This window comes from Hypanus sabinus, chromosome 1, assembly GCF_030144855.1.
Source record: "Hypanus sabinus isolate sHypSab1 chromosome 1, sHypSab1.hap1, whole genome shotgun sequence".
NCBI lineage: Eukaryota > Metazoa > Chordata > Chondrichthyes > Myliobatiformes > Dasyatidae > Hypanus > Hypanus sabinus.
Window position 1 is genome coordinate 92,480,373 of NC_082706.1, and position 26,094 is coordinate 92,506,466.

The window sequence follows — 26,094 nt, forward strand, 5'->3', positions numbered from 1 at the left end:
CTGGCCAGATCTGGCCCTCAAAAGTACTTTGACAGGCCCATGAGCAAATATTGGGATACTATGCTTACCCGGCCCGCGAGCGATTTTTCCTTATTCTGAGTGTTTCACGTGACCACACTGATGGACGTGCATGGCGTCTTGTTACACTGGCCCCAGGCTCTGTTTTGTTCCAAACCAAACACTGGTATATACGAACGACGGGAAGGCAGACTACCTAGTTAATATGTTGTTACGCCCGTGTCCCCCTCCTTTTTGAGAATCGCAGGACCCAGGAAATGAGAGAGAGCGACACGCAGATTCCTCAATGTTTGGAATGTGTCCTGGGCCGTGACAAAGCCACGGTTAACGGCCATTATCTCTTGGAGACAGAATTGTGTATTGAATACTGTATGATTCATCAAAGCCCCAGGCAATGAACCGAGGGGGGTTGGTGGAGGGATTGCATCATCCCAACCTGATTGACATCTGAGACCCTGTGAGTCAGGATAAAAGAGGGTCTGGGGAACAGCCCCTTCAGACGCACCAGAAGAAACGCTAGCGATCCCGTAATAGCAAAAGCCGGTGGGAAGGCCACGTGCGTCTGTTTCCATTTGCCCCGGAATCGGTGTGCCTTTACCACGGAAGAACGGTTTTTAGCTAACAACGGGGAAATCAACTCCCAACGACTCTCGAAGGATTGACATCATAAAAGGAATGGGCAAGTTTTAACCCGTCTTTCTCTCCAACCAGAAAGCTGCAACTTGAATAAACTTGAGTGACTTTTATATTTCCTTCGGACAATACATTATCTCCTAGACAACGATAGAGCTATTTCTTATTGATTATTATTATACCTGCGCTTTTAGATTTAGTATTGACTATGTATATTATCTGTATGTTTGCATTGATATTATTTTTGTGTATTTTTATCAATAAATACTGTTAAAAATAGTACCATCAGACTTCAACGGACCTCTCTATCTTTGCTGGCAAGTGACCCAGATACGGGGTACATAACAATGTATAGATACTCACCGTGCACACGCAGGTTTTCAGATGGGATTGTTCAAATTTGTAAACAGAAACAGTGTCATTGTGTTTTAACAAGAAATCCACACTAAATATTCAGATATTTACATGTGCTACGATAGTTGTTGAATAATTCGCGTTTCGAAATAAATTGCAACGGCAATGAATGCAAAACACAGGAAGGTAGACACTGAGTGCCGAAGTTTCCAAGACACTTGGACATTAGATTACTTCTTCATTGAGCAAGCTGGGAAACCAGTTTGTCTCATTTGTCTAGAACAGGGGTCGGCAACCTTTACCACTGAAAGAGCCATATGGACCCGCTTCCCACAGAAAAGAAAACACTGGGAGCCACAAAACCCGTTTGACATTTAAAATGAAATAACACTGCATACAACATTTTTTTTTGCCTTTATGCTATGTATAAACAAACTATAATGTGTTGCATTTATGAAATTGATGAACTCCTGCAGAGCAAACGAAATTACATTTCTGCATGCAACAAAAACATTTTGAACTCCGAAAAAAAGACGTTGGGTTGAAGGTTACTCCATAGTTAGCCCACCTTGGATCGAAAAATTAAAAGAAATCACGCACTGGTGGGTGTCAGGCATTGGCAGTGGTGACGTATATTAATAGCGATAAAAACACATTGTAGCGGTGTGCTACACGCAGCGCTAAAATAACAACACGGAGTGGGTAAACTGCAGTCAAAGATAACTTTATTCGAACTACACAGCCTTGCTTTTAACCTGCCCCCCCTTGGGCGCGGATGCTCCAAAAGACACGTACTCACAAACCTCCGTAGGCTATCTCCCTTAGCTGGAAAGCTGGCAAATTGTGAGCAGGTACGGATGTGCCAGGAAATGGGTCACCTCAACGTTTTATTTAGATTGTACAAGATCACTATAATCTTCAAATTTAGAATTACATTTCAAAAACTAACAAACTAACATAAATACATTTTAATTAAATACTCATCATTTATTTTCCAAAGCCACAGGGAGCCGCAGCACAGAGTTGAAAGAGCCACGTGTGGCTCCGGAGCCGCGGGTTGCCGACTCCTGGTCTAGAAAATGTTGCTGTGAAGAAGGAGGCAATATCAGGCGAGTTACGAGACCCACCATAGTGGAAATTTTAACAAGTTTACTGGGCAAGCGAGGAAAGATAAAATTGAGCAAATGAAGGCTAGGTTTGGAAAACAAATGCAATTTTTTGCCAAGAAAAGGAGTGAAAATGTAGGAAATACCCGTGCCAGCTACGAAGTCTCAAAACCTATCGCAGAAAAGATGAAGCCTTTTACACATGGAGAGTTTGACAAGGAATGTGGACCATACAAAAAAGATGGCATCATTGTTTGGCAGCACTTATCTGTGTGAGCAATTATTTTCAAAAATGAAGCACACCAAGAACCAATTGAGAACAAGTTTGACTGATGCCCATCTGGATAATGTCTAGTTCTTGGCATCAACAAGTCTGACACCCAACATTGAGAAGCTTTCAAGCAACAAACAGCATCAAGTTTCACACCGATTTGTCGATTGTTTACATTAAAATTTTTGTTTTTATTATACTTAATTTACCACTATTCAATGCATCATGTTTATATGTTTATATTTAAAGATTCTTTGTGTCCTTTTAATAAATTCAAAAGATGCCTTGATTGAAATAAATTGCAAATAAGTTCTTTGATTACTAATTGGCATCCTTGGTTAAGCACAAATAACTTTCTAGCATGTGTTGTTCATTAATCTGAGGCAAAACATAACTAGATGTATTTAAATGGATACTTTTAATACACTACCTGACCCACAGAGGCAAAAAGGTTGCCAGCTCCTGTTCTACAACCTCAAGATTCGTCTCCTCACAGGCAACTACAAAACAAAAAAAAACCACACTGGAACTCATTTTAAAAAAGACCGTCAAACACCCACCTTGTAGAGAAAAGACAGATCTGGCTAATTATAAAAGTAAGTAAATAACATTCAGCACTGAAGTTCACAAAAGTGAGGCCACAGCCACAAAGCCAGTCATCACTGTAGCCAAACCAAAGTCCATTAGTCACAGGCCACAGCCTCAGTTCAGCGCAGAGACAAGTAAACTTCACTAAGCAGCAAGCTGAGCACCCTAACCTTTTCAATCTGGCTCGGCACTTAAATCAGCCCAAACATGAGTTGTTGCTCGGTCTTGGACCTGGGCACTGCCATTTCGATACGCTCCTGGACATGCCTGGGCCCCACTACCTCAATTCAGTCCATACACGCCATGCCGCTTTCGAGACCTCAGTTCACACTCCAAGAATACCAGGTCATACGGGCAGTTCTTAAACTCAGCTCCAAAAGCGAAGTATGGGCTGTTGTTCGCTTCCATGTTGCATGATCTGTATTTTTTTTCTTTCTCTTGCGCATCAAGTGTTGGTCTTTTATTTTCATTCCTTATTTTTCTTTAATTGGGTTCTTCGGGGCTTCTTGCTTTGTGGCTACCTGTGAACAAACAAATCATAAGGTTGTATAATTTCTACATTCTTTGATAATGAATGTACTTGAATCTTGTTTGCAGATATTGTATCCGAGAAAAAGTGTGATTAGTAGCCTAATTTATAGTTTTGTTTGTTTTGTTTGCTACCAGCAAGTCGTCGCTCTGCTTTATCAGCGTTTCCTTACCACCAACTCAACCACAAATTAACCTTTGGGGAATCCTGCATGGGGACTCTCCCCATTTAGAAAACAGTCTATGCCTTTATTCCTTCTACCAACGTGTATGACCATACACTGTTCAAAGTTCAGATTTATTATCAATGTACATACACTAGATACGACCTTGAGATTCAACTTCTTGCGGGCAGCCCCAAAACAAAGAAGCAGGATACAATCCATGAAACATCCATGGTGCAAAAGAGGAGAAACAGTGCAAACAATAAAAAATGCTGGAAGTAATACACAGAACGTGAACTGCAGCACGCTGGAGAGCGAGTCCCCAGTTCAGCGCCGAGGGGAGTGAAGCAGGTCCAGGAGCCCGAAAGTTTGCAGGGCAACATTGCTCCCGAACCTGGCGGCGTGGGACCCCTGCACCTTCCACCCGGCGGTAGTAGTGGGAAGAGGGGGAGACCAGCCAAACACAGACAGATGGGACAGGTTTAGGTGGGGGATCTTGGCTGGCAGGGAGTAGCAGGGGCTGAAAACTGGTTTGCTTTCCGCTTTTGGGCCTCAACACTTTGACCTGGCTCGACACTTCAATTGCCGCAGAATAGCAAGACCGAACACCGGTTCGTTTTCCGCTCTCAGACCCCTATGCTTTAATCTGACCGGGCACTTTAATCAGAGGGGCCGAATAAAAAATAAACTGGTTTCTTTTCCGTGCCAGAGCCTCAATGCTTAAATCTGGTCTGGTCCACTTAGTGATGGCTGCCCTGAGAGCCAAGTTCACCAGGTTCTTCAGCACTGCATACCATCTAACACTTCTTTGGCCACTCTCCTAATCTATCTATATCCATCTGCAGACACCCTGCTTCCTCAACACTACCTGCCCCTCCACCTAGCTTTGTATCGTTTGCAATCTTGGACTCTAAGCCATCAATTCCATTAACAAAATCATTGGCATATAACGTCAAAAGATGCAGTCCAAACACTGACACCTGTGGAACACCACTGGTCACTGACAGCCAACCAGAAAAGGCCCACTTTATTTCCACTCTTTGCCTCCTGTCAGTCAAAGATCAAAGTAAATGTATTACCAAAGTACATATATTTCACCATATACAATCCTGAGATTCATTTTCTTGTGGGCATAACCTTAGCAGAATCAATGAAAGATCACACCAACAGGATGGACAACCAGTGTGCAAAAGACAATAAACTGTGCAATACACAAAAAAGAAAAAAATATAATAATTAACAATAAAAACAATTACAAAAGAGTTAGATGAAAATTCTAAGAATATATTTTCATCAATGAAAACAGGATTCAGCACTTCACCCACAACCTAGAAAAATGAAGAGATCACAACAGAAGAAAAAGTTAACCACTGGCAGATCATGACCCCAAATGGAAGACATCCCCATGATCTGAGCAGACTAGAAGTCGACAAGGAAGCGTGGCTCAACGTTGGAGATCTCTTCCTAGAAATGGAAAGGTTCCCTGGGGCAGTCCAGGACCCGATGATTAACAAAAGCACATAATGGGCATTGGTCTCCAAGGGCATTGGTGTTTCCGTATCTGGCTGTGATGCAACCAGCCAACATACACTCCACCACACATCTATAGAAGTTGATCAAAGTTATAGATGTCACGCTGTGTCTACACAAACTCCTAATGAAGTAGAGATGCTGCCGTGCTTTCTTCATAATTGCACTTATGTGCTGGGTCCAGGACAGATACCACCGAGGAATTTAAATTTGCTGACCCTCTCCTCTAGCCCGTGAGACTCTGCATCAAGCACATAATTCTCCGCCACCTCCGCCATCTCCAAAGGGACCTGACCTCCAAACAGATTTTTACCCCCTCTCCTCTGCCTTCTGCAGCGGTCCCACCCTCAGCGATTCGCTTTTCCATTCATTCCTCCCTACTGATCTCCCTCCTGGCACTTATCCCTGCAAATATATAAAGTGCCCCACCTCCATTCAGAGCCCCAGACAGTCCTGATGTGGCCACCTCTGCACTGGTGAGACCTGCAGTAGATTGGGGACCGCTTCGCCGAGCACCTCCGCTCCATCTGCTAAAACTAGCACTTCCCTACGGCCAAACATTTAAATTCAGATTCCCATTCCAATTCTGACATGTCCATCCAAGGCCTCCTCTTGTGCCACAGCGAGGTCACTCTCAGCATGGAGGAGCGACACCTTATATTCCGTCTGGGTAACCTGACTGCATGAATATTGATTTCTCCTTCTAGTTAAAAAAAATCCCCCTCCCTTCTATTCTCCACTCTGGCCTCTTACCTCTTCTCACCTATTTATCACCTTCCCCTGGATCCCCTCCTCCTTACCTTTCTCCTATGGTCCTCCCTCCTCTCCTATCAGATTCCTTCCTCTCCAGCCCTTTACCTTTCCTACCCTCCTTGTTTCACCTATCACTTTTGTGGCAATCCTTCCCCTCTCCCCCACATTTTTATTCTGGCATCTTCCCCCTTACCTTTCCAGTCCTGAAAAAGGGTCTCAGTCCGAAATGACAATTATTTATTTATTTCCACAGAGGTGCCTGACCTGCTGGGCTTCTCTAATATTTAGTGTGCATTGCTTTGAACTTCCACAAAATTTCTTATGTTCTATCCATGATAGTATCTTATGCAGACTCATGCGTAGCATCTTGTTAAAGGCCTTCTGAAAATCCAAGTAAACAACATCCACTGACTCCCTTTTATCTATCCTGCCTGTTATTTCCTCAAAGGATTCCCACAGATGTCAGGAAAGCTTGAGGAAAGCTTTCTCCTTGAGGAAACCATGCTCACTTCAGCCTATCTTATCATTCTCCTCCAAGTACCCCGAAACCCGAACCTCAACAATGGGCTCCAACATCTTGCACTGACACTGAAGTCAGATTAATTTGCCAACATATTTTGCTTTCCTCCCTTATTAAAGAGTGGAGTTGCATTTCAGAAACATTCCAGCATCTAATGATTCTTGTATGTTAACTACAAATCCCTCTACAATCTCATCAGCTACCTCTTTCAGAATTCTGGAGTGCAGACCATCTGGTCCAGTTGATTTATGAACCATCAGACCTTTCAGCTTCCCAAGCACCTTCTCCTTAGTAATAGCAACTACACTCACTTCAGTCTGACATTCTCAAATTTCCAACATGCTGCTGGTGTCTTCCACAGTGATGACTGACACAAAATATTTATTAAATTCATCCATCATTTCTTTGTCCCCCATTACTATCTCTCCAGCATAATTTTCCAGCAGACTGATCTTGCCTCTCTGTTACTCTTTATATCTCTGAAAAAATGTTTGGTATCCTCTTATATTATTGGCTATTTTACATTTATATTTCATCTTTTCTCTCATCATTGCTTTTTTATTTGACTTCTATTGGTGTTTAAGAATTTCCTAATCCTCTAGCTCTGAACTAATTTTTACCCTCTCTTTTGCTCTTATGCTGTCTTTCACTTCCCTTGTCAGCCATGGTTGCCTCATCCCCCCTTTAGAATACTTCTTCTTTGGGATGTATTGATCCTTTGCCTTCTGCTTTACTCCTTGAAGCTCCAGCAATTGCTGTTCTGCCATCATCCCTGCTAGTGTCTCCTTCCAATCAACTTTGGCCAGCTCCTCTGTTATGCCTCTGTAATTCCCTTTACTCCACTGTAATACAGCTTCTCCCTCTCTCAGGGTAAGTTCTATCATACTATGATCACTACTTCCTAAGGGTTCCATTATTTTAAGATCCTCAATCAAATCTGGTTCATTACACAACAGCCAATCCAGAATTGCCTTTTCCCCAGTAGGCTCAACCACAGGCTGCTCTACAAATTCATCCTCTTAGGATCCAGCACCAACTTGATATTCCCAATCAACCTGCATAGTGAAATCCCCCACAACTATCATAACATTGCCCTTCTTACATGCCTTTTCAGTTTGCCATTGTAATTTGTACCCCCACATCCTGGCTACTGTTTGAGGCCAGTATCAGGGTCTTTTTACCCATATTTCTTAACTCTATCTCAAGGATTCTACATCATCGGATCCTAAATCACCTCTTTCTAAGGATTCAATATTAATTTTTGCTAACAGATCCACCCCCCCCCCCCCACTCACCTGCCTGTCCTTTCCATATAACGTGCATCCTTGGATCTTCTTTCAGCAGTGAGTCAGTGATGTCCACAATATCACATGCTAATCGCCAGCCGTGCTACAAGATCATCTACCTTATTCTGTATGCTACATGCATTCAATATAACACCTTCAGTCTGCTGTTCATCACCCATTTCAATTTTGCCCCCATGTTAGTGGAATTTAATTTCTAAACTTTTTGACTTTTTATTTATTTGGAAAACATTTATAACCTCTCCTGCAGTCTCCTTCCCTTTACTTCATCCTCAGTGCTCACTGCATCTATTGTAAATCAACTGCCCCATCCTCTATCATATCACTCTAGTGCCCATCCTCCTGTTAGTTAATTTAAACCTTCCCCAGCAGTTCTAGCAAAGCTGCCACCAAGGATATTGGTCCCCTAACATTCAGGTCATAGCCTCCCCAGAAGTGATCCTGAAATTTGAAACCCTGCCCCCTGCACCAGTTCCTCAGCCACACACTCATTTGCTAAATCATCCTATTTTTACCCGCATTGGTGTGTGGCATGGGCAGCAATCCCAAGCTTACTACCTGTGGTGAACTACGTGTGCCTGTCTGGACACGCCCCCTGCTGACTGCTCCTGTGGCTCCTCCCACAGGCCCCTGTATAAAGGCGATCAAGGCCTGATGCTCGGCCTCAGTCTCCAGGACGTAGTATGATGGTCACTCACTTCTGGTTCCTTCTTCCAGTCAATAAAAGCCGATATCTCGCCTTACGTCTCAGAGTGAGTTATTGATGGTGCATCAATTTTATTGACTGGAAGTTTTAAAACATGGAAACCGTTTTACGTCTGGAAAGGTTGGATTTGGACCCTCAAGACCCTGACGCAGCTCTCGCTTTTGAACACTGGCTTGCATGCTTCCAATCATACTTGGAGGAGGTTCGTGCAACTGAACCCGCCGTTATGCACAGAATTCTCCTCTCGAGGGTCACCCCAAAAGTTTATTCCCTTATCCGGGACCTGCCGACCTACGATGGGGCACTGGACGCCCTCAAAAGACAGTACCTGCGGCCAGTGAACACCGTCTACGCAAGACATCGTTTAGCTACCCGGCGACAGCAGCCTGGAGAATCGAGCGCCGAGTTTCTCCGAGCACTACAGACACTCGTCCGAACTTGTGACTGCAAGACGCTCACAGCAAAACAGCATGCGGAGCTGCTGGTGCGAGACGCCTTTGTGACAGGACTGAGGTCAGTGTACGTGCGCCAGCGACTGCTGGAACACTCCGATCTTACCTTATGCTCGGTGATCGAGACGGCCAACGCTCTGGAAACTGCTCTGCACAATGCTGACGCTGTCCAGTCGCGCGATTCCCCACCGGTTCTGTGGACACCTCAGACCCCGCCACCGGCGGCTCCCGGGAGCGAATTCGCTAATGCCGCTGCCAGTCGTGATTCCACGAGCTCCCCGAACCTGACCACGGCTGTGGCCCGTCAGAAGCCCGTGCTTTGTTATTTCTGCGGACTCTAAAAGCACCCCCAACAACGCTGCCCAGCGCGAGAAGCGACCTGCTCCAGTTGCGGAAAGCGGGGCCATTTCGCCAAGGTCTGTAAGTCTAAACTATGAGCGGAGTGCAGCGCTGCGGGTGAGACGTGGGGGCCGCCATCTTGCATGCCCGGATGTGGGCGGCCATCTTTGTCAGCGTCAGCACGCCCCGCCCCCGACCCTCCGATGCTTACCGGGTACCCCGGATGTGGGCGGCCATCTTTGTCTGCGTCAGCACGCCCCGCCCCCGACCCTCCGATGCTTACCGGGTACCCCGGATGTGGGCGGCCATCTTTGTCTGCGTCAGCATGCCCCGCCCCCGACCCACCGATGCTTACCGGGTACCCCAGATGTGGGCGGCCATCTTTGTCTGCGTCAGCACGCCCCGCCCCCGACCCACCGATGCTTACCGGGTACCCCGACGGCTCAACTCTGGCCACTGTAACCCTCGACCAAAGCGCCCCACACCAGCTTGCAAGGTCCATGATGGACATCCTGGTGGAGGGGCACAGGACTAGATGCCTGTTTGACACGGGCAGCACTGAGAGTTTTATTCACCCGGACGCAGTGCAACGCTGCAGACTCGCAACACGGCTGGTAAGTCGGAGGATCAATTTGGCTTCTGGGTCGCATTCCACAGACATCCGGGTGGGTTGTGTAGCAACATTGGTGGTGCAGGGCACAGAATATCAGAACTTTGCGCTACTGGTCATGCCTAAACTGTGCGCACCTGTGCTATTGGGGCTGGACTTCCAGAGCCATCTCGAAAGTGTGACTATGGTATATGACGTGCCCTCCCACCACTCACTGTCCGGAATCCTCAGTTTTGTGGGACTTCATCACTACTGACCACACACACACATGGGCCCACACGTCCCATCCAGCACCATGCCGACAGCTGCGCTACCGACACCACTTGCAGTCTCTCCACCCTCAAGGTCCCTCCCCCACCACTGTTCGCCAACCTGACCCCTGTGGCAACTAAAAACAGGAGGTACAGCGCGGGGGACAGGGCCTTCATTCAGTCAGAGGTGCAGCGGCTGCTCAGGGAGGGGATCATTGAGCCAAGCACAAGTCCTTGGAGGGCCCAGGTGGTTGTTGTTTGGACCGGGCAGAAAAATAGGATGGTGGTGGACTATAGTCAAACCATCAATAGGTTCACGCAGCTTGACGCGAACCCCCTACCCCGCATCGCAGATATGGTCAACCAGATAGCTCAGTACAAGGTGTACTCGACAATAAATCTGAAATCCGCTTATCACCAGCTCCCCATCCGCCCAGAGGACCGCCCCTACTCCGCCTTCGAGGCGGCCGACAGGCTCTATCACTTCCTGCGCGTCCCTTTCAGTGTCACGAATGGTGTCTCTGTCTTCCAGAGGGAAATGGACTGGATAGTGGACCAGTACCAACTGCAGGCCACATTTCCCTATCTGGATAACATCACCATCTGTGGTCACGACAGGCCAGATCACGACACCTACTTCCAACGATTTCTCTGAACCTTACATATAACAGGGACAAGTGTGTGTTCGGAACCACCCGCCTTGCTATCCTTGGGTATGTCGTGAAAAACGGGGTCATTGGCCCTGATCCCGACCGTATGCACCCCGTTAGAACTCCCTCTTCCCACCACTCTCAAAGCCCTCAGACGGTGCCTGGGTTTTTTTTCCTATTACGCCCAATGGGTCCCCCATTACGCAGACAAGGCCCACCCCCTGGTCAAGTCTACCTCGTTTCCCCTCTCTGCTGAGGCCTGCGCGGCCTTCAGCTGCATTAGAGAGGACATTGCCAAAGCTACGATGCATGCGGTGGACGAGACCGTTCCCTTCCAAGTGGAGTGTGACACCTCCGATTTCGCTCTGGCTGCTACCCTCAATCAGGAAGGCAGGCCAGTAACATTCTTTTCTCACACCCTCCAAGGCTCTGAAATTCAGCACTCCGCGGTGGAGAAAGAAGCCCAGGCCATAGTGGAGGCTGTTAGGCACTGGAGGCACTATCTTGCTGGCAAAAGGTTCACCTTGCTGACTGACCAGCGCTCGGTTGCGTTCATGTTCAGCAACCAACAGCGGGGCAAAATCAAAAATGATAAGATTTTGTGGTGGAGAATAGAACTCTCCACCTACAACTATGATATCCTGTACCGGCCTGGCAGACTCAATGAGCCCCCTGATGCCCTATACCGGGGAGCGTGTGCTAGCACACAGCTCGACCAGCTGTACACCCTTCATGCACAACTTTGCCATCCAGGGGTCACCCGATTTTACCATTTCGTGAAAGCCTGGAACCTGCCGTACTCCCTGGAGGACATCAGGACGATGACCAGGGACTGCCAAATTTGTGCTGAGTGCAAACCGCACTTCTACCGTCCTGACACGGCGCAACTTGTCAAGGCCACCCGCCCTTTTGAGCGACTGAGTGTTGACTTTAAGGGCCCCCTTCCCTCCACTGACCACAATGTCTATTTTCTCAATGTTATCGACGAGTACTCACGGTTCCCCTTTGCCATCCCCTGCCCCGACACCACTGCCACGTCCGTCATAAAAGCCCTGCGCCAGCTCTTCACTTTGTTCGGGTATCCCTGCTATATCCACAGTGATAGTGGGTCCTCCTTTATGAGTGACGAGCTGCGCCAGTACCTGCTAGCTAGGGGCATTGCTACTAGTCGGACCACGAGTTATAATCCCCAGGGGAATGGACAGGTGGAGCGGGAGAATGCCACGGTGTGGAAGGCCACACTTTTAGCCCTTAAGTCAAAAGGGTTGCCGGTCTCTTGATGGCAGGAGGTCCTGCCTGAGGCACTCCACTCTATCCGTTCTCTGTTATGTACGTCCACCAATGCCACCCCTCACGAACGCCTATTCTCTTTTCCCAGGAAGTCTGTCACTGGGACCACCCTACCAGTTTGGCTGACGTCCCTGGGGCCAGTGCTGCTCCGGAAACATGTGAGGAGTAATAAATACTCCCCGCTGGTCGAGAGGGTTCACCTTCTACATGCGAACCCCCAGTATGCCTATGTGGTCTTACCTGATGGGCAGGAGGACACGGTCTCCATCCGCGACCTGGCGCCCGCAGGAGCAGCAGACCACTACCCTGAACACTCTCCGGTAACTATGAACCCTGTACCCGAGGTGACACCGTGCTCACCAGGCCCTACACAGACTCCTCACGACACTTATATACCGGGCATTTCGTACGCATATATACCAGGCGCCTCGCACATGCGTGAGGGATCACTGGCGCCTAGTGGGCTGGAACAAGCACAACCTCAGTCTCCTGTGCAATCACCAATGTCGCCGGCGTCTGTGCAATCACAGCCGGTGCTACGTAGATCGCAGCGACAGATTCGACCACCTGATAGACTTGACTTGTAAGAAACTTCGCCACATGGGGACTCTTTTAAACAAAGGGGGGGCGAATGTGGTGAACTACGTGTGCCTGTCTGGACATGCCCCCTGCTGACTGCTCCTGTGGCTCCTCCCACAGGCCCCTGTATAAAGGCGATCTGAGGCCTGATGCTTGGACGTAGTATGATGGTCACTCACTTCTGGTTCCTTCTTCCAGTCAATAAAAGCCGATATCTCGCCTTACATCTCAGAGTGAGTTATTGATGGTGCATCACTACCGCTGAGGTCCTGGTTTTCACTTTTCTTCCTAACATCCCATATTCTCTGTGCAGGGTCTCCTCCCTTTCCCCACCTATGTTGTTGGTACCAATATATGACACGACTTCTGGATTTTCAATCTCCCCCTTTAGAATGTTATGGAGCTGATCAGAGACGTCCCTGACCTGGCACCTGGGAGGCAACATGCTATCCGGGTGTTTCTTTCACATCCACAGAATCTCGTGTCTACTCCTCTAACTATGAAATCCCCTATCACTACCGCACTCCTCTTCTCCTTCCTGAACCAGACAGTCCCAGAGACCTAGTCACTGTGACTTTCCCCTGCTAAGAACCCCGCCCCCCCCCACCACCCCAGAAAGAGCATCCAAAGTATCATATTTATTATTGAGGGGAACAGCCACAGGGATACTCTGCACTTTCTCCCTATTCCCTTTCCTTCTCCTAACAGTCATCCAGTTACCTGCCTCCTGCAATTTAGGGGCAACGACTGACCCGTAGCTCCTATCTGTCACTTCCTCATTTTCCCTTATGATCTAAATCCTTAACAAGTTCTAATTCCTTAACAAGGTTTGTAAGGAGCTACAGCTGTATGCATACCATGCTGATGTAATTATCAGGGAGGTCTTCCAGCGTTCCTATGTCTCACATTAAGAATATGCCACAGACCCTGGACCCTTTCCCACTGCACTAGCTATGTGCTAATGGACAGAGAAAGGGAGGAACTTTCCTCTTTTAACTAACCCTTGAGGGAAAGTCTGAAACTAACCCCTCTTACACTGGCCATTCTCACAATGGCTACTCTGCTTAAACTTCTTTGCCAAGTGCCTAATAAATCGAGATGATTGAAGCCCATCAAAAAATCCCAAAAGGCCCCAAGCTTTTAAATCTTGTGGCATCTCACCGACAAGTGACTGCTCACGACGATTGAAGCCCGCCAAAAAGTTGGGAGGATGAATCCATGGAAAAGTTCAGGAGGGTTAATCTGTGCTAAGTATCTGGACCAGACAGCATTACCTGAAGACTTGTGCTATCAACTGGCTGGAGCGTTTACACCTATCTTCAACCTCTTGCTTCAGCACTCTGTGGTCCTGCCTGCCTTCAGGCCCAAGAAGAATGTGGTAACCTTGCTCAACGACCATCATCCAGTCCCTCTTACATCCTCTGTGATAAAGTGCTTCAAGATGTTGGTCACAAAGCATATCAACTCCCATCTGAGGAATGATCTGTATCCACTCCAATTTGCCTGCCGTCACAGGAGGGCATTAGCCCTTCACTCAGCTCTGGAACACCTGGACAATGAAGGTGCATACATCAGGACACTTTTCATTGACTATAGCTCAGCATTCATCACTATCCCCTTGAAACTCATCAATAAGATCAAAGACCTGGGCCTTGATACCTCCTTGTGCAAATAGATCTTTGATTTCTTCACTGCAGACCTCAGTCAGAATGAACTAGCAACATTATGTCCTCCATAATCTTCATCAACACAGGTGCATCACAAAGCTGCGTGCTTAATCCTCTGTTTTATACTTTATAACTATGAATCTATGTCTAAGTACAGCTCCAGTGCCCTACTGAAGCTTGCTGATGTCACCCACTGTTGTCAGTGAAATCAGAGGTGGCGATCAACCAGCATACACAATGGAGACTGAAAATCCTGTTCAATGATGCCACAACGACAACAACCTTTTACTCATCATCGGCAAAAACCAAAGAGCTGATTATTTTTCACAGGAAGAAGCTGAGATCCATGAGCTAGTCCTCATTTGGGGATCTGGGGTCGAGGGGCTCAGTAGCTTTAAATCCCTTGCTGTTAGCATATCAGAGGATCTGTCCTATGATCAGCACGTAACTGCTATCACGAAGAAGGCAGAACAGTGCCTCTACTTAGAGATTTGCAAAGATTTCTCTTATTACCAAAAACATTTACAGACTTCAATAGATGCACAGTGGAGAGCATCTATCTGGTTGCAGTATGGCTTGGCATGGAAACACCAGTGCCCTGGAAAGGACATTACAGAAAGTGTTGAATACAGCCCGGTCCAATACAGGCTAAGCTCTTCCCACCATTAAGCACATTTACATGGAGCACTGGCACAAGAAAGCAGCATCCAAACTTCAAAGGTTTCAAAGGTGTGGGGACCTTTTCTTGAATATTTTCATAATTCCCATTTAGATTAAGGGTGCATCCCTCCCTTTTTTCTTTTGCATTTAAATCCCTTACTTCCAACTTCTTACGGTTAAGATTTATGGGTTTTTCTGATGTGTAAACACATTATAGATTAGGTAGTAGGCAATATACCTTCTGTTTATAAGTACAGCTCTGTGGTGATAAAGTTCTGATTAATTTTTTAATATATTGTAATGGTTGGCTTGGAGTTGGGTAGTGGGAGGGTGGGGCGGTAACTAACTTTATACGATTCTGCAATGGGTGCTTTTCTTAATTGTTATGGACTGTACTTTTGATATGTTTGTTTTGCACTGTATAAACCTCTTTTTTTTAAACTGTTTTTTTTGTTTTGTCGCATTGTAGAAACATTAAAAATCAATAGAAAAGGTACATTTAATGTCGGAAAAATGTATACAATATACATCCTGAAATTCTTTTTCTTCATGAACAGCCATGAAAACAGAGGAGTGCCACAAAGAATGAATGACAGTTAAATGTTAAAACCCCAAAGACCCCCCCAGCTCCTCCCCCACGCACAAGCAGCAGCAAAGCAACAACCCCCTCACCAGCAAAAAAACATTGCCCCCCCCCCCACTGAGCACTCAAGTGTGCAGCAAAGCATCAATAAAAACACAGACCTGTATTACCCCAAAGGCTACTCGTTCACCCAGTAATTCCACATACCACAGGCTCTCTCGCTCCGTAATAAGGGAAAAAGGGGTGTCCCTGTTTCACAGCGAGAGGGGAGACATAACAAACATCTCGCTGATTTATGATGTTAGGAGTCTGTTGTGTCACTTTTTCTGAGCTCTGTGCCCAAAGAACTTGGGACTCTGGGCACACAGCCCAGCTTGCTGCTTTCCATCTTCTGTCTCCCGTGATGCACCAGGCAGTGACACAGATCTCAGGTCCTCCTGCCTCCGGAGCCACGAAATCCCAGAACCCTGAAGGCGCACTAGTCTTCTAGGCTGCTTCCTTGAGATATCAAACATCAGCCAGTCGAGAGACCCTGAGAGCAGGTCCCATTCCCGCAAAGAACCAAAGTCAGCGTGTAACTCCAGCTCAGGGTCTTCAAAAGGACCCTGAAAGGGAAAAAGAAAGATATTAAAGATAGAAATAGAGTTGTTTCCAAAGATGCAAGCAAAGGAGTCGCCTTAAGGTGCCATCGTTCTCCTAAATTCCACCTTCCTCAATATTCAAAGTGAATTTTATTATCAAAGTACATATATGTCACCATTAACAATCCTGAGATTAATTTTCCTGTGGGCATATATGCAAATCTATAGAATAGTAGCTATAATAAGATCCATGTAAGATTGCCCAGAGAGCAGAAGACAACAAACTGTGAAAATGCAAATATAAATAAATAGCAATAAGTATCGAGAACATGAGATAATGAGATAAAGAGTCCTTAAAGAGAGATCATTGGTTGTAGGAACATATCAATAATGGGGCAAGTGTGTGTTGTTATCCCCTTCTGTTCAAGAGCCTGATGGTCGAGGGGTGGTAACTGTTCTTGAACCTGCTAGTGCAAATCCTGAGGCTCTTGTACCTTCTACTTGATGGTAGCAGTGAGAAGAGAGCATGGCCTGGGTGGTGAGGATCTCTGATGACGGAAACTGCTCTCCTGTGGCAGTGTTTCATGTAGATATGTTCAATGACTGGAAGGGCTTAACCCATGATGTAATGGGCTGAATCCATTACGTTTTGCAGGATTTTTCATTCAAGGGAATTGGTGTTTTCAAACTAGGTCATGGTGCAGCCAGTCAATACTCTCCACCGCTCATCTATAGGAGTTTGTCAGAGTTTTAGATGTCATGCTGAATCTCTGCAGACCTCTAAGGAAGTAGAAGTGCTGTCATGCTTTCTCCAAAATTGCACTTTTGTGTTGGGTTCAGGACAGGTCCTCTGAAATGGAAGAACTCATGAATTTAAAGTTGCTAACCCTCTCCATCTCTGATTCTGCGACTAGGACTGGCTCATGGACCTTCTCTGGAAGTCTATCCTCAGCTCCTTGGTCTTGCTGACATTGAGTGAGAGGTTGTTGCTATGACACCACTCAGCCAAGTTTTCATTCTCTCTCCTTAATGCTGACTCATCACCCACTTTGATGCAGCCCAGGCCAGTGGTGGCATCAGCAAACTTGGACATGGCATTGGAGCTGTGCTTTGCTACACCGTCACTGGTGTAAAGCTAGAAGAGCAGGGGCTATGCACACAGCCTTGTGCTGCACCCACATTGATGGAGATCACGGAAGAGATTTTGTTGCTAATCCAAACTGGAAGGGGTCTACAAGTAAGGAAATCTAGGATCCAATTGCATGTATTGTAGCTTCCATCAAAGATCCCCACCATCCAGGCCATGCTCTGTTATTGAGCAGGTAAAAGAAGCTTTAGTCCTACACCACCAACTCCAGGGACAGTTATTACCCTAGGCTCCTGAACCTGCATGGACAACTTCATCAACCGACCACGACCTGAACTGATTCTACACACATGCAGACTCATTCGCAAGGACTCCATAAATGCTCTCAGTATCTTTTAGCTGCAGAATTTGTCTTTTTTTGCACACTGGTTGTTTGTCAGTCTTTGTTTATGTGCAGCTTTTCATAAATGCAAATGTATCTCTTTATTTTCCTGTCAATACCTGCAAGAAAATGATTCTCAAGTTATCATATGGCACTTTGATAATATTTTGTTTCGAATTTTAAGAAGCAACAGAGGTGGAACACGAGCAAAAATAAGTTGCTTTGGGAACTCAATGTCAGCATGTTTGGAGGGAAATGGACAGCTGAGTTCAAAGTCAAATCAAAATAAATTTATTGCCAAAGTATGTATATTGTACTACCTAGAGATTCATTTTCTTGTAGGAATACCCCACCCTAGACTGATTACTCAGATTACTCAGGGTAAGGGCGGCAGCCGAGAAGGGTGTAACCCAGCTGCACCCGAAACTGGGCGGAGTGTGTGAAACCAAAGAGGGGTTGTTCCTGTCGTCTACCTGCAGTGTCGCAGGAAGCATAGAGCCTCTCGGCCTGCTGGATTTCTTCCGTCTCCCGCAAGGAATAGTTGGAATTCCAGCGGCGGACACAGGCAGATCCATGAGTTTGCACGGCTCGCAAACGGGACTCAATCGGCGGCTGTCGGAGCGTCGCGTCGTGCCTGCCGACTTCTCAGCCCGCAGCGATGGCCAGGTGGAAACTTACCTGCCCTTACAACAGCACTATGGGGGAGCCGGAGGGCCAGTTCTGGCCGGAACCCAGATGTACGCGACGGTGGGAGGCAGAAACGAGATCTACCACACCAGCACCAAACACCGCTCCGTGTATAACCCCAGGACCTCCCGCGTCTTGGATGTGGGCGATCAAGCTCAGTACATCAGGTAAATACTGCCTCTATGGCAAGCCAAGTCGCTTCCCTTTCTTTAGGTGTGAAAAGTTTTTCTTTTTTATTGATTTGGAATGTATGTTCCCTAACACCTTACTTAAAAGAAAGAACACGAGGAAATTTTCTTTGGGAAAAGTATATACAAGTTGACTGTGAGTTCTTGTGCTGCATCAAAATGGACCCTTATCTGTATTGGGCGTGCCTAGACTGCTTCTACCTTTTTAATTGTGTTAAGTTCCAGTTGGCGTCGCATGTTTCAACAGGCATGCAAATTTGCTACCAATAGCATTAAGTAAGAACACTTGAATCTATTTGAATTTTTAAAATGTTTAAATGGCTGAAAGAAGGGATCATTCAGGACTCGTCTTGCTTTTGTACAAATGTATTGGTTTTCAACGTCTTATACCCAACCCCGTCTTGTGTAATTTACGTTCTAGCCAACAAACAGCATGCTGGAGGAACTGTAGGTTCCACAGTATCTAGGAAAGGAGAACACACGTGTGCGTGTTCATGATGCTGCTCCAGAGAGTTTCATTGTACCTGTACACTGCCCTGTTTGTGCATGTAACAATAACAATCTTTAACAAATAAGCATTTCCAGCACTAGGGTTAGAGGATTTGGTTCCTACCAGTATTTGTTCGTTAACCAATATGATTAAAACAGATTATCTGGTTATGTGGGGAATTGCTCTGTGAAGGTAGGTTGGGTGCGGTGGGCATTGGACAGAACAGGCCCTCCAGCCAGTGATATGCCAACTCTTTAGCCCACTCCAAGGTCAATCTAACCCTCCTCTCCCACATAATCCTCCATCTTTTGTTTATCCCCATGTGTCTGATTTAAGACTCTCAAATATCCCTAATGTATCTATCTGCCTCTACCACCTTCCTGGCAGAACATTCCACACACCTACCACTTTTTTTAACAAAGAAACACTGCATCTAACATCCCCCTGTACTTTACTCCCAACACCTTATTGTTATGCTCCCACCAGGGGATGGTGGGGCGGGGAGAACTTATGGCTGTTCACTCGATCTTGTATTATCTTCCTCCTTTACTCCAAAGAGAAAAGCCCTAGTCTGCTAAACAATTTTTTTTAAAAAAGGAACTTTTTACATCTAACGAAACCTATCCTTATGAGACATGCTCTCTAATCCAGGCAGCATCCTGGTAAATCTCCTCCACACCCCCTCTCTCTAAACCTTCCTCATCCTCCTATTAATGAGGTGATCAGAACTGAACACTATTCAAGGGTGGCCTAACCACTGTTTTACCTCACAGCTCTTGAACTCAATCCTCTGACTAATATAGTCCAGCAAACCGCATGCCACCTTATCCGTCCTATCAATCTGTGCTGCAACCTTGAGATGTTTATGGACATGAATGCCCAAGATCTCTCTGTGTCTCCACACTGTTAAGAATCCTGGTAATACCCCTGTATTCTGCCTTCAGCTTCATTACCCTTTCCTGGGTTGACCTCCATCAGCCTCTTCTCAGCCCAGCTTGCCAAACGTTCAAAGTCCTGTTGTAATCTGTGACAGCCTTCTCTATCATGACTTGTCTTCGCGAATGAAGCTTCAGGAAGGGAGCTGCCCACGTCTGCTGCAGGCTCTCTGGTGGCTGACGAGGCCAATATGGGACAGGCAGACCCGGCCGCAGCAGCTGCAAAGGATATGGAGGGACGGTTGTAGATGTGGGCATGTCCTTCGGTTTTTTAGGTGGAGTGCAGTGTGCACGGTACTGGCCCCACCATTTACACCCGGGGTTCATCTGCCATAGCATAGCAAGCTGGGATGGTGACAGCGAGGTCCTCGGGTCGTAGGAGTTACGTCGGAGTGTCCTTCTCCAAGGTGGGTGGCCTGACGAGGCTGCCGAGCCCTGCCTGCCCGGGTTTGGAGTCAGAGTTGTCTTTCTCTTTGGCTGGCTGCCAACCAAGGCCACCGAGCCCAGCCTTCCCATCCGGTTATACTGCTGGACACTCGGTCGTGCCGTGACGTCGCAAGCTTGGTGGAAGGGGGGGGGGGGTACCGACGAGAAGGTGTTGCTACGGACACAGTAGTGTAGGAAAGGCCATTTGCAGTGGCCTCCTGCCTAGCAAGCCAGACAGTGACCACGCGGTGATCTCTACCTGGGAAAGGAGAGGCGATGTATTGCGCGTGCACTTTCCCTGGGTGAGCGGGATGTCAGGCCCAGACCTCACCCGCCCCCTGACAACCTTCTACAGTGCCCACAAATCCACCAACCTTTGTGTCATCTACAAACTTACTAACCCACCCTTCTGCTTCCTAATCCAAGTCATTTATACAGAGTAGGGTCCCCAGAACAGGTCCTTGGGGAACACCACTGTCACACCTCCAGGCCAAATGTGCGCCTTCTAATACTGTCCTCTGCCTTCTATGGGCAAATAAATTCTGAATTCATGCGGGCAACTTTTCCTTGATCCCAGGAAGCCTCTTGCCTTTCAGAATGAGCTTCCGTAGGGAACCGTGGCAAATGCCTGACTGAGATCCATATACCACTGGATATTAAGAACAAGTACTGCAGGTCTGCCCCGTGAGTGAGTTATTCAATAGTGTCGGAACCGGGCTTGTTGATCACCGTTTTGCAGCCTCCTTCAGCCCTGTAGGGAAGAAGGTGTCAGAGGTGGTGCGTGGTCCAATGGACAGTGTGGGTGATTGTCTTGGACATTTTTTTGTGATCGCAAGACCTCTTTGACACTGGTAATGTAGAATAATGTGTGTCTAATTCACTGGTTCTTTGGCAATTTGACAGCGTGTGGTCCTTGTGCCTTGGGGTAGCCTGCTGAGGCCACGGGTTAAGGAGATGCTGGAGCTGGCTGTGCTCCACTGGGTGGGAGGGCTGGCTCCTCCTGTCAGTGCTGCCCTCCAGTGTACACTCGGATGACAAGCTTGTTCATGCAGAATGGAGGTTCCAGAACAACAGCCCATGTACCACCAATCTACAGGTCATGACGCTCATGGACGGGCTATATTTAAGAAACTTTTTTTGTACAATGTTTTTCTACTATAATTAAACGTGCTATTATTGTTGTGTGTGACTGTTGGTACTGTGTGTTGCACCTTAGCCCCAGGGGAATGCTGTTTTGTTTGGCTGTATTCAGATGTATGGTTGAATGACAATTAAACTTTAAGTTGAACTTGATGCACACCATATCCGTTGTTCTACCTTCATTAATGTTTTGTCACTTCCTCAAAGAATTCAATCAGGCTGTGAGGAACAACTTGCCCCTCAAAGCCCTTGTTGACTTATCCTTAATCACTCCAGCCTCTCAAAATCCTCTCCAATAATTTTAATCTTGTGCCAAAGTGAAATAGCATGGGAGTTGAGGTTAGCGTAATCACTGTAATTGACAGTAATATTATACTCCTGGTTGAAGGTTTCCACCTGAAACCTCGATAGCTGCTTTCCGGTATAGGTATTGCTTGACCTGCTGCATTTCAACACAAGATTTTTTCCCCCCACTTATATTAAATGGGATGGAACAAGCTTGAAGGGTCTGTTGACCAACGCCTGCTCCTATTTTCTGCTGTTCATTTTTCTCTTGTGCCTTTCCATCATTGGTGCATTCTTCTCTACCCAAACATCAACTCCCAGCTGCTCCTCCCTGCCTCCTTTATAATCTATAGCATGGCAGTGTTTCAACTATTAATGTTCTTAGTTTTGGTTTCATATTGCTGCAGAGCCAAAATTATCTGTAACCTTCCCCAGTACCTGTGAGATTTTTGAATTCCTCTAGCACATTGTTGATTTAAAACACAACCATTGGCATCCATGTCCTCAGCCACCCTCACAATTTCCCAATAGAATTTTTGGTGCCTTGTTCCGATAGTTTTGTGATAACATGCATATCATGAAATTCATCTAATTTGCCATGCACTAAAAAGTTATTTAACATTTTTATCTACCTCCTTTGGACTTTTTTAAGGGAGAAGTTGAAGTAAAACTGAACTACTGATGTGAATCAGGTGACTTATTAAATAGTGTTTCCTGTGCTTTGACACACACGGAATTTGAAAATTGCTACCCAAGTATTTGTGATACAGAATAAAAATTGCTCTGGCAGAATTTATGTGGGGGGAGGGCCAAGGAAAGAAGAATAAATAATTATTTTTACTCAGCTCCTGTACACTTTTGTGTTATTTATCTATCTATTTATTTATTTAATTGCTCTTAATTTTTATATCGTGCATGGTAATATTTCCACAAAAAGTGTTTTACAACATCTGTCAGTGATAATAAACCTGACTCTGATTCATTTCTTGATGTATGCACAGGCAAATTGGCTTTGCGTTATAAAAACCACGCTATAGATAGTTTCTAAGGATCACAGCTCCCTTTAATGTGGGGTCACCTTCAGTGAGACATTAGACCATAAGATAGAGAAGCTGAATTAGGTTATTCAGCCCATCAAGACCGATATTCTCTCAACTCCATTCCCCCCCCCCCCCCCACCATAACTTATAACTCCCTTAACAATTAAAAACCTATCAATCTCTGCTTTAAATACATCCAATGGCTTGGCATGCATGGCACTTTGTGGCAACAAATTCCACAGATTCACCACCCTCCTGTTGAAGTTCCACCTCACTTCAATTTTAATGGACCATAGTTTATTCTGAATTTGTGCTGTTAGATGATAGACTCTCCTACTAATGGAAAAGTCCTCTCCATGTCAACTCTTTCCAGGCCTTTCTGTATCCGGTATGTTTTTAAATGAGATGCCTCTTCATCCTAATGAACTCCATTGAGTATAGACCGGAGACCTCAAAGTGGCCTCATAGGTTAACCATTTAATTCCTGGACATTTTTTCAAATCTCCTTTGGACCCTCTTAAGGGCCAGCACAACGTTGGGCAAAAAATTGCCCACAGTATTACAAATGTGATCTGAATGATACTTTAATTATTGGCGGGAGACTTGCATAAACTTATGAGAGCATGTTGTCAAGCCAACAATTTGAACAAATTTAGGATCTTTGGAAAAAAACTGATCTTGATTTTGTTTTCAAGGATGGCCCATCCAGTCCATCTTCACTTCCCATCTTAAAAAAAAATAAAAACGTGACTAATTTTGAACTTGAATTTTGCTTTCTGATTTGTTTGATTAAATATTTCATTTTCTTAATTGAAGTACTTGTTTTGCAGAGGCACTAAAATTTCTGATTTTTAGACAAATTATGTCAGAAATTTTCTAGTATTTGTGCTAACAATTTAAGGATTCTTCTGTTATGAGTGTTAAAATGTACTGAAGTATAGAAATTCATGTTACAGTACAGAACAAAGTTTTTTTGTACATAATGTACAAGCTTCTAGACACACTTTGTTTTATCCTTCTTTGCAGTGGGGATGCAGTGAGGAACCGCCAGGATATGTACCTTAGACTGGCAGAGAGCTGTGCAAGTAAACTTACCGAAACAGAGAAGATGCTGCAACAGGTATTCTCTCTCTTCTGTTGAAACTAGAATTCACTCCTGTAATTCCTGTCATTGCAACTACCAGCAAAATCAGATCCTCATATTCCGACAAAGTCATCAAGATCAAAAGTAGTTTACAAAAATACTGTTATTTTGATCCAATTAAAAGTATGTGGTTGTTGTACGCTTTTAATAAGTTGCAAGGTCCTGTTTTAAAATTGTTTCTTTCCTGATCTGGAGGGTTAAATTTGATTTTTAACTTTGGTGCAATTTCAATGTATGGCTTTAGGCTATGGACTACAAAGCTTTTATTGTGTCCGTAACTTTTTCTTAAGCCAGTTTTTTAATCCATGTACCTGTCCTGATCTCTTTCAAATGCTGCTGTTTTACCTGTCTGAGCCACTTCCTCAGGCAGCTCAATCCAAGCACGTGGCACCTTATGATGCAGATCTATTTATCACATGCACATCAAAACAGAGTGAAATGCATTGTTTATGTTAACTTTGTAGGATGTGCTGGGGACAGCCCACAAATGTTGCTGCATATTCCGGCACCAATGTAGCAAGCCCACAATGTTCAGCAGAACCTCATGAGCAGCAAGGACAACAAAACACAACAAAATCAAAGCAAATTCCTCTCAAATTCCTATTAAATTCCACCCCCCACCTTAAACCTTTGCCCTGTAGTTCTTGATTCCTTAATCCTTGGGGAAAAGGGTGCATTCACCCCATCTGTGCCCCTCATGATTTCATACACCTCTATCAAAGCAAAATATCATGACAACCACAATTTCTGCAGCAGTTCAACTCTCAGCCTTGACTGTTGTCTCTCAAGCTTTTTGGCAGATAATTTATAATTATTTTAATTAGTCGCACACACCATGTGAATAATTTATTCATGCAGAGTAGTACTGGTTTACGTTGCATACAGCTCTTGTGTTCCTTTCAAATCCCATATGTGGGCAATTCCTCCTTCACAATTAACTGATTGTTTAAGTATTTAAAAGCTGCTCTGTCTGTTTTATTTGAAGTTGTCAGTGTTAGTGGTTATTGATAATAGTTTGCAAATGGAAAATTACGTGTAGGTAATAGGGAACTTGCCATTCTCAGTGCAATGAGTGTGCTCTTTAAATCATTCAACTGTTCATTCATTCTGTGCCACGTTGTTTGATGTAGGCGATCATGGTCAATCCATGACCTTGATTGTTCTTGGTAAATTTTTTCTACAGAAGTAGTTTGTCATTGCTTTCTTCTGAGCAGTGTCTTTACAAGGCAGGTGACCTTTAGCCTTTATCAATACTCATCAGAGAATATCTGCCTGATGTCAGTGGTCATTTAACCTGGACTTGTGCTCCAGCTCCTCATACAGCCATCCGCCACCTTTTCCCATGGCTTCAAGTGACCCTGATTGGGAGGGCTAAGCAAGTGCTACACCTTGCCCAAGGGTGACCTACAGGTTAACAGAAGGAAGGGGTACCCCCCGCCTTATTGACATTCTCCACCCTGCCACCCACAATCAACCATCAGATTAACAGTGAAAACAAATCTTTAAGTTGTGGCTGTATGTATTTTGTGATTATGCTATGTAATTGCCTTAAGTGTCCTTATTGAGGATACATTTTTTCATCATCACACATTAATTTTGTTCTAAATACAGTGGATCAATTCAGACACATCAGGACCGGTACATTTTGGCGCGATTAAGTGATTGTTTCAATTAGCTGAAGTTTCATGGAACTAGTTTAAAAAAAAGCTACCATTTAACTGATTAAATGTTTATGTATTTAAATGTAACATAGAACAAATTAGAGCACTGCCAGTGCCTCTACAATGTTTTGAGGATTTGACAGTGCTTATCTTGGTGGGGGGGGGGGGGGTGTGTGTGTGAGAGAGTTAGGCAGTTGAAGGATTAACTGAACCCGTACTTATTTTTCATGCCAGGATTTGAATGCTTTTGATCATGGTTACGTTGGGAGATACAGACTCCAGATTGATGGATTGTTAAAAAGTGCTGGCGATGATCTAGCAAACATTGAAGACAATATTGAAGAATTACAGCAACTTGGGATTTACAATAAAGCACTGCAATCTAGGTGTGGAAATCTACTTCCCCTGATAAAAGTGCTCACTAATTACATCCTTCTCTCTCTGTCTTCCCTTACTCCAATCCCTATTTGCTCTTTTGCTCTATTTTCCCCT

At 45.4% G+C, this 26,094-nt stretch overlaps 2 protein-coding genes across 3 annotated transcripts in view; both read left to right on the top strand.

The window, feature by feature from the left end:
* Positions 1-3,594, top strand: part of LOC132395489 (uncharacterized) — a 72,341-nt gene extending 68,747 nt beyond the window's left edge. The window contains exon 7 of the transcript XR_009512636.1: positions 2,006-3,594. The gene's annotated coding sequence lies outside the window, so the exon portion shown is untranslated. The remainder of the gene's footprint in view (positions 1-2,005) is intronic.
* A 14,585-nt stretch (positions 3,595-18,179) lies between these two features.
* Positions 18,180-26,094, top strand: part of LOC132395526 (desmoplakin-like) — a 62,889-nt gene continuing 54,974 nt past the window's right edge. For both annotated transcript variants that reach the window (XM_059972283.1, XM_059972290.1), the window contains exons 1-3: positions 18,180-18,460; positions 23,824-23,917; positions 25,837-25,988. In XM_059972283.1, the coding sequence (XP_059828266.1) occupies positions 18,180-18,460; positions 23,824-23,917; positions 25,837-25,988 (527 nt within the window). The remainder of the gene's footprint in view (positions 18,461-23,823; positions 23,918-25,836; positions 25,989-26,094) is intronic.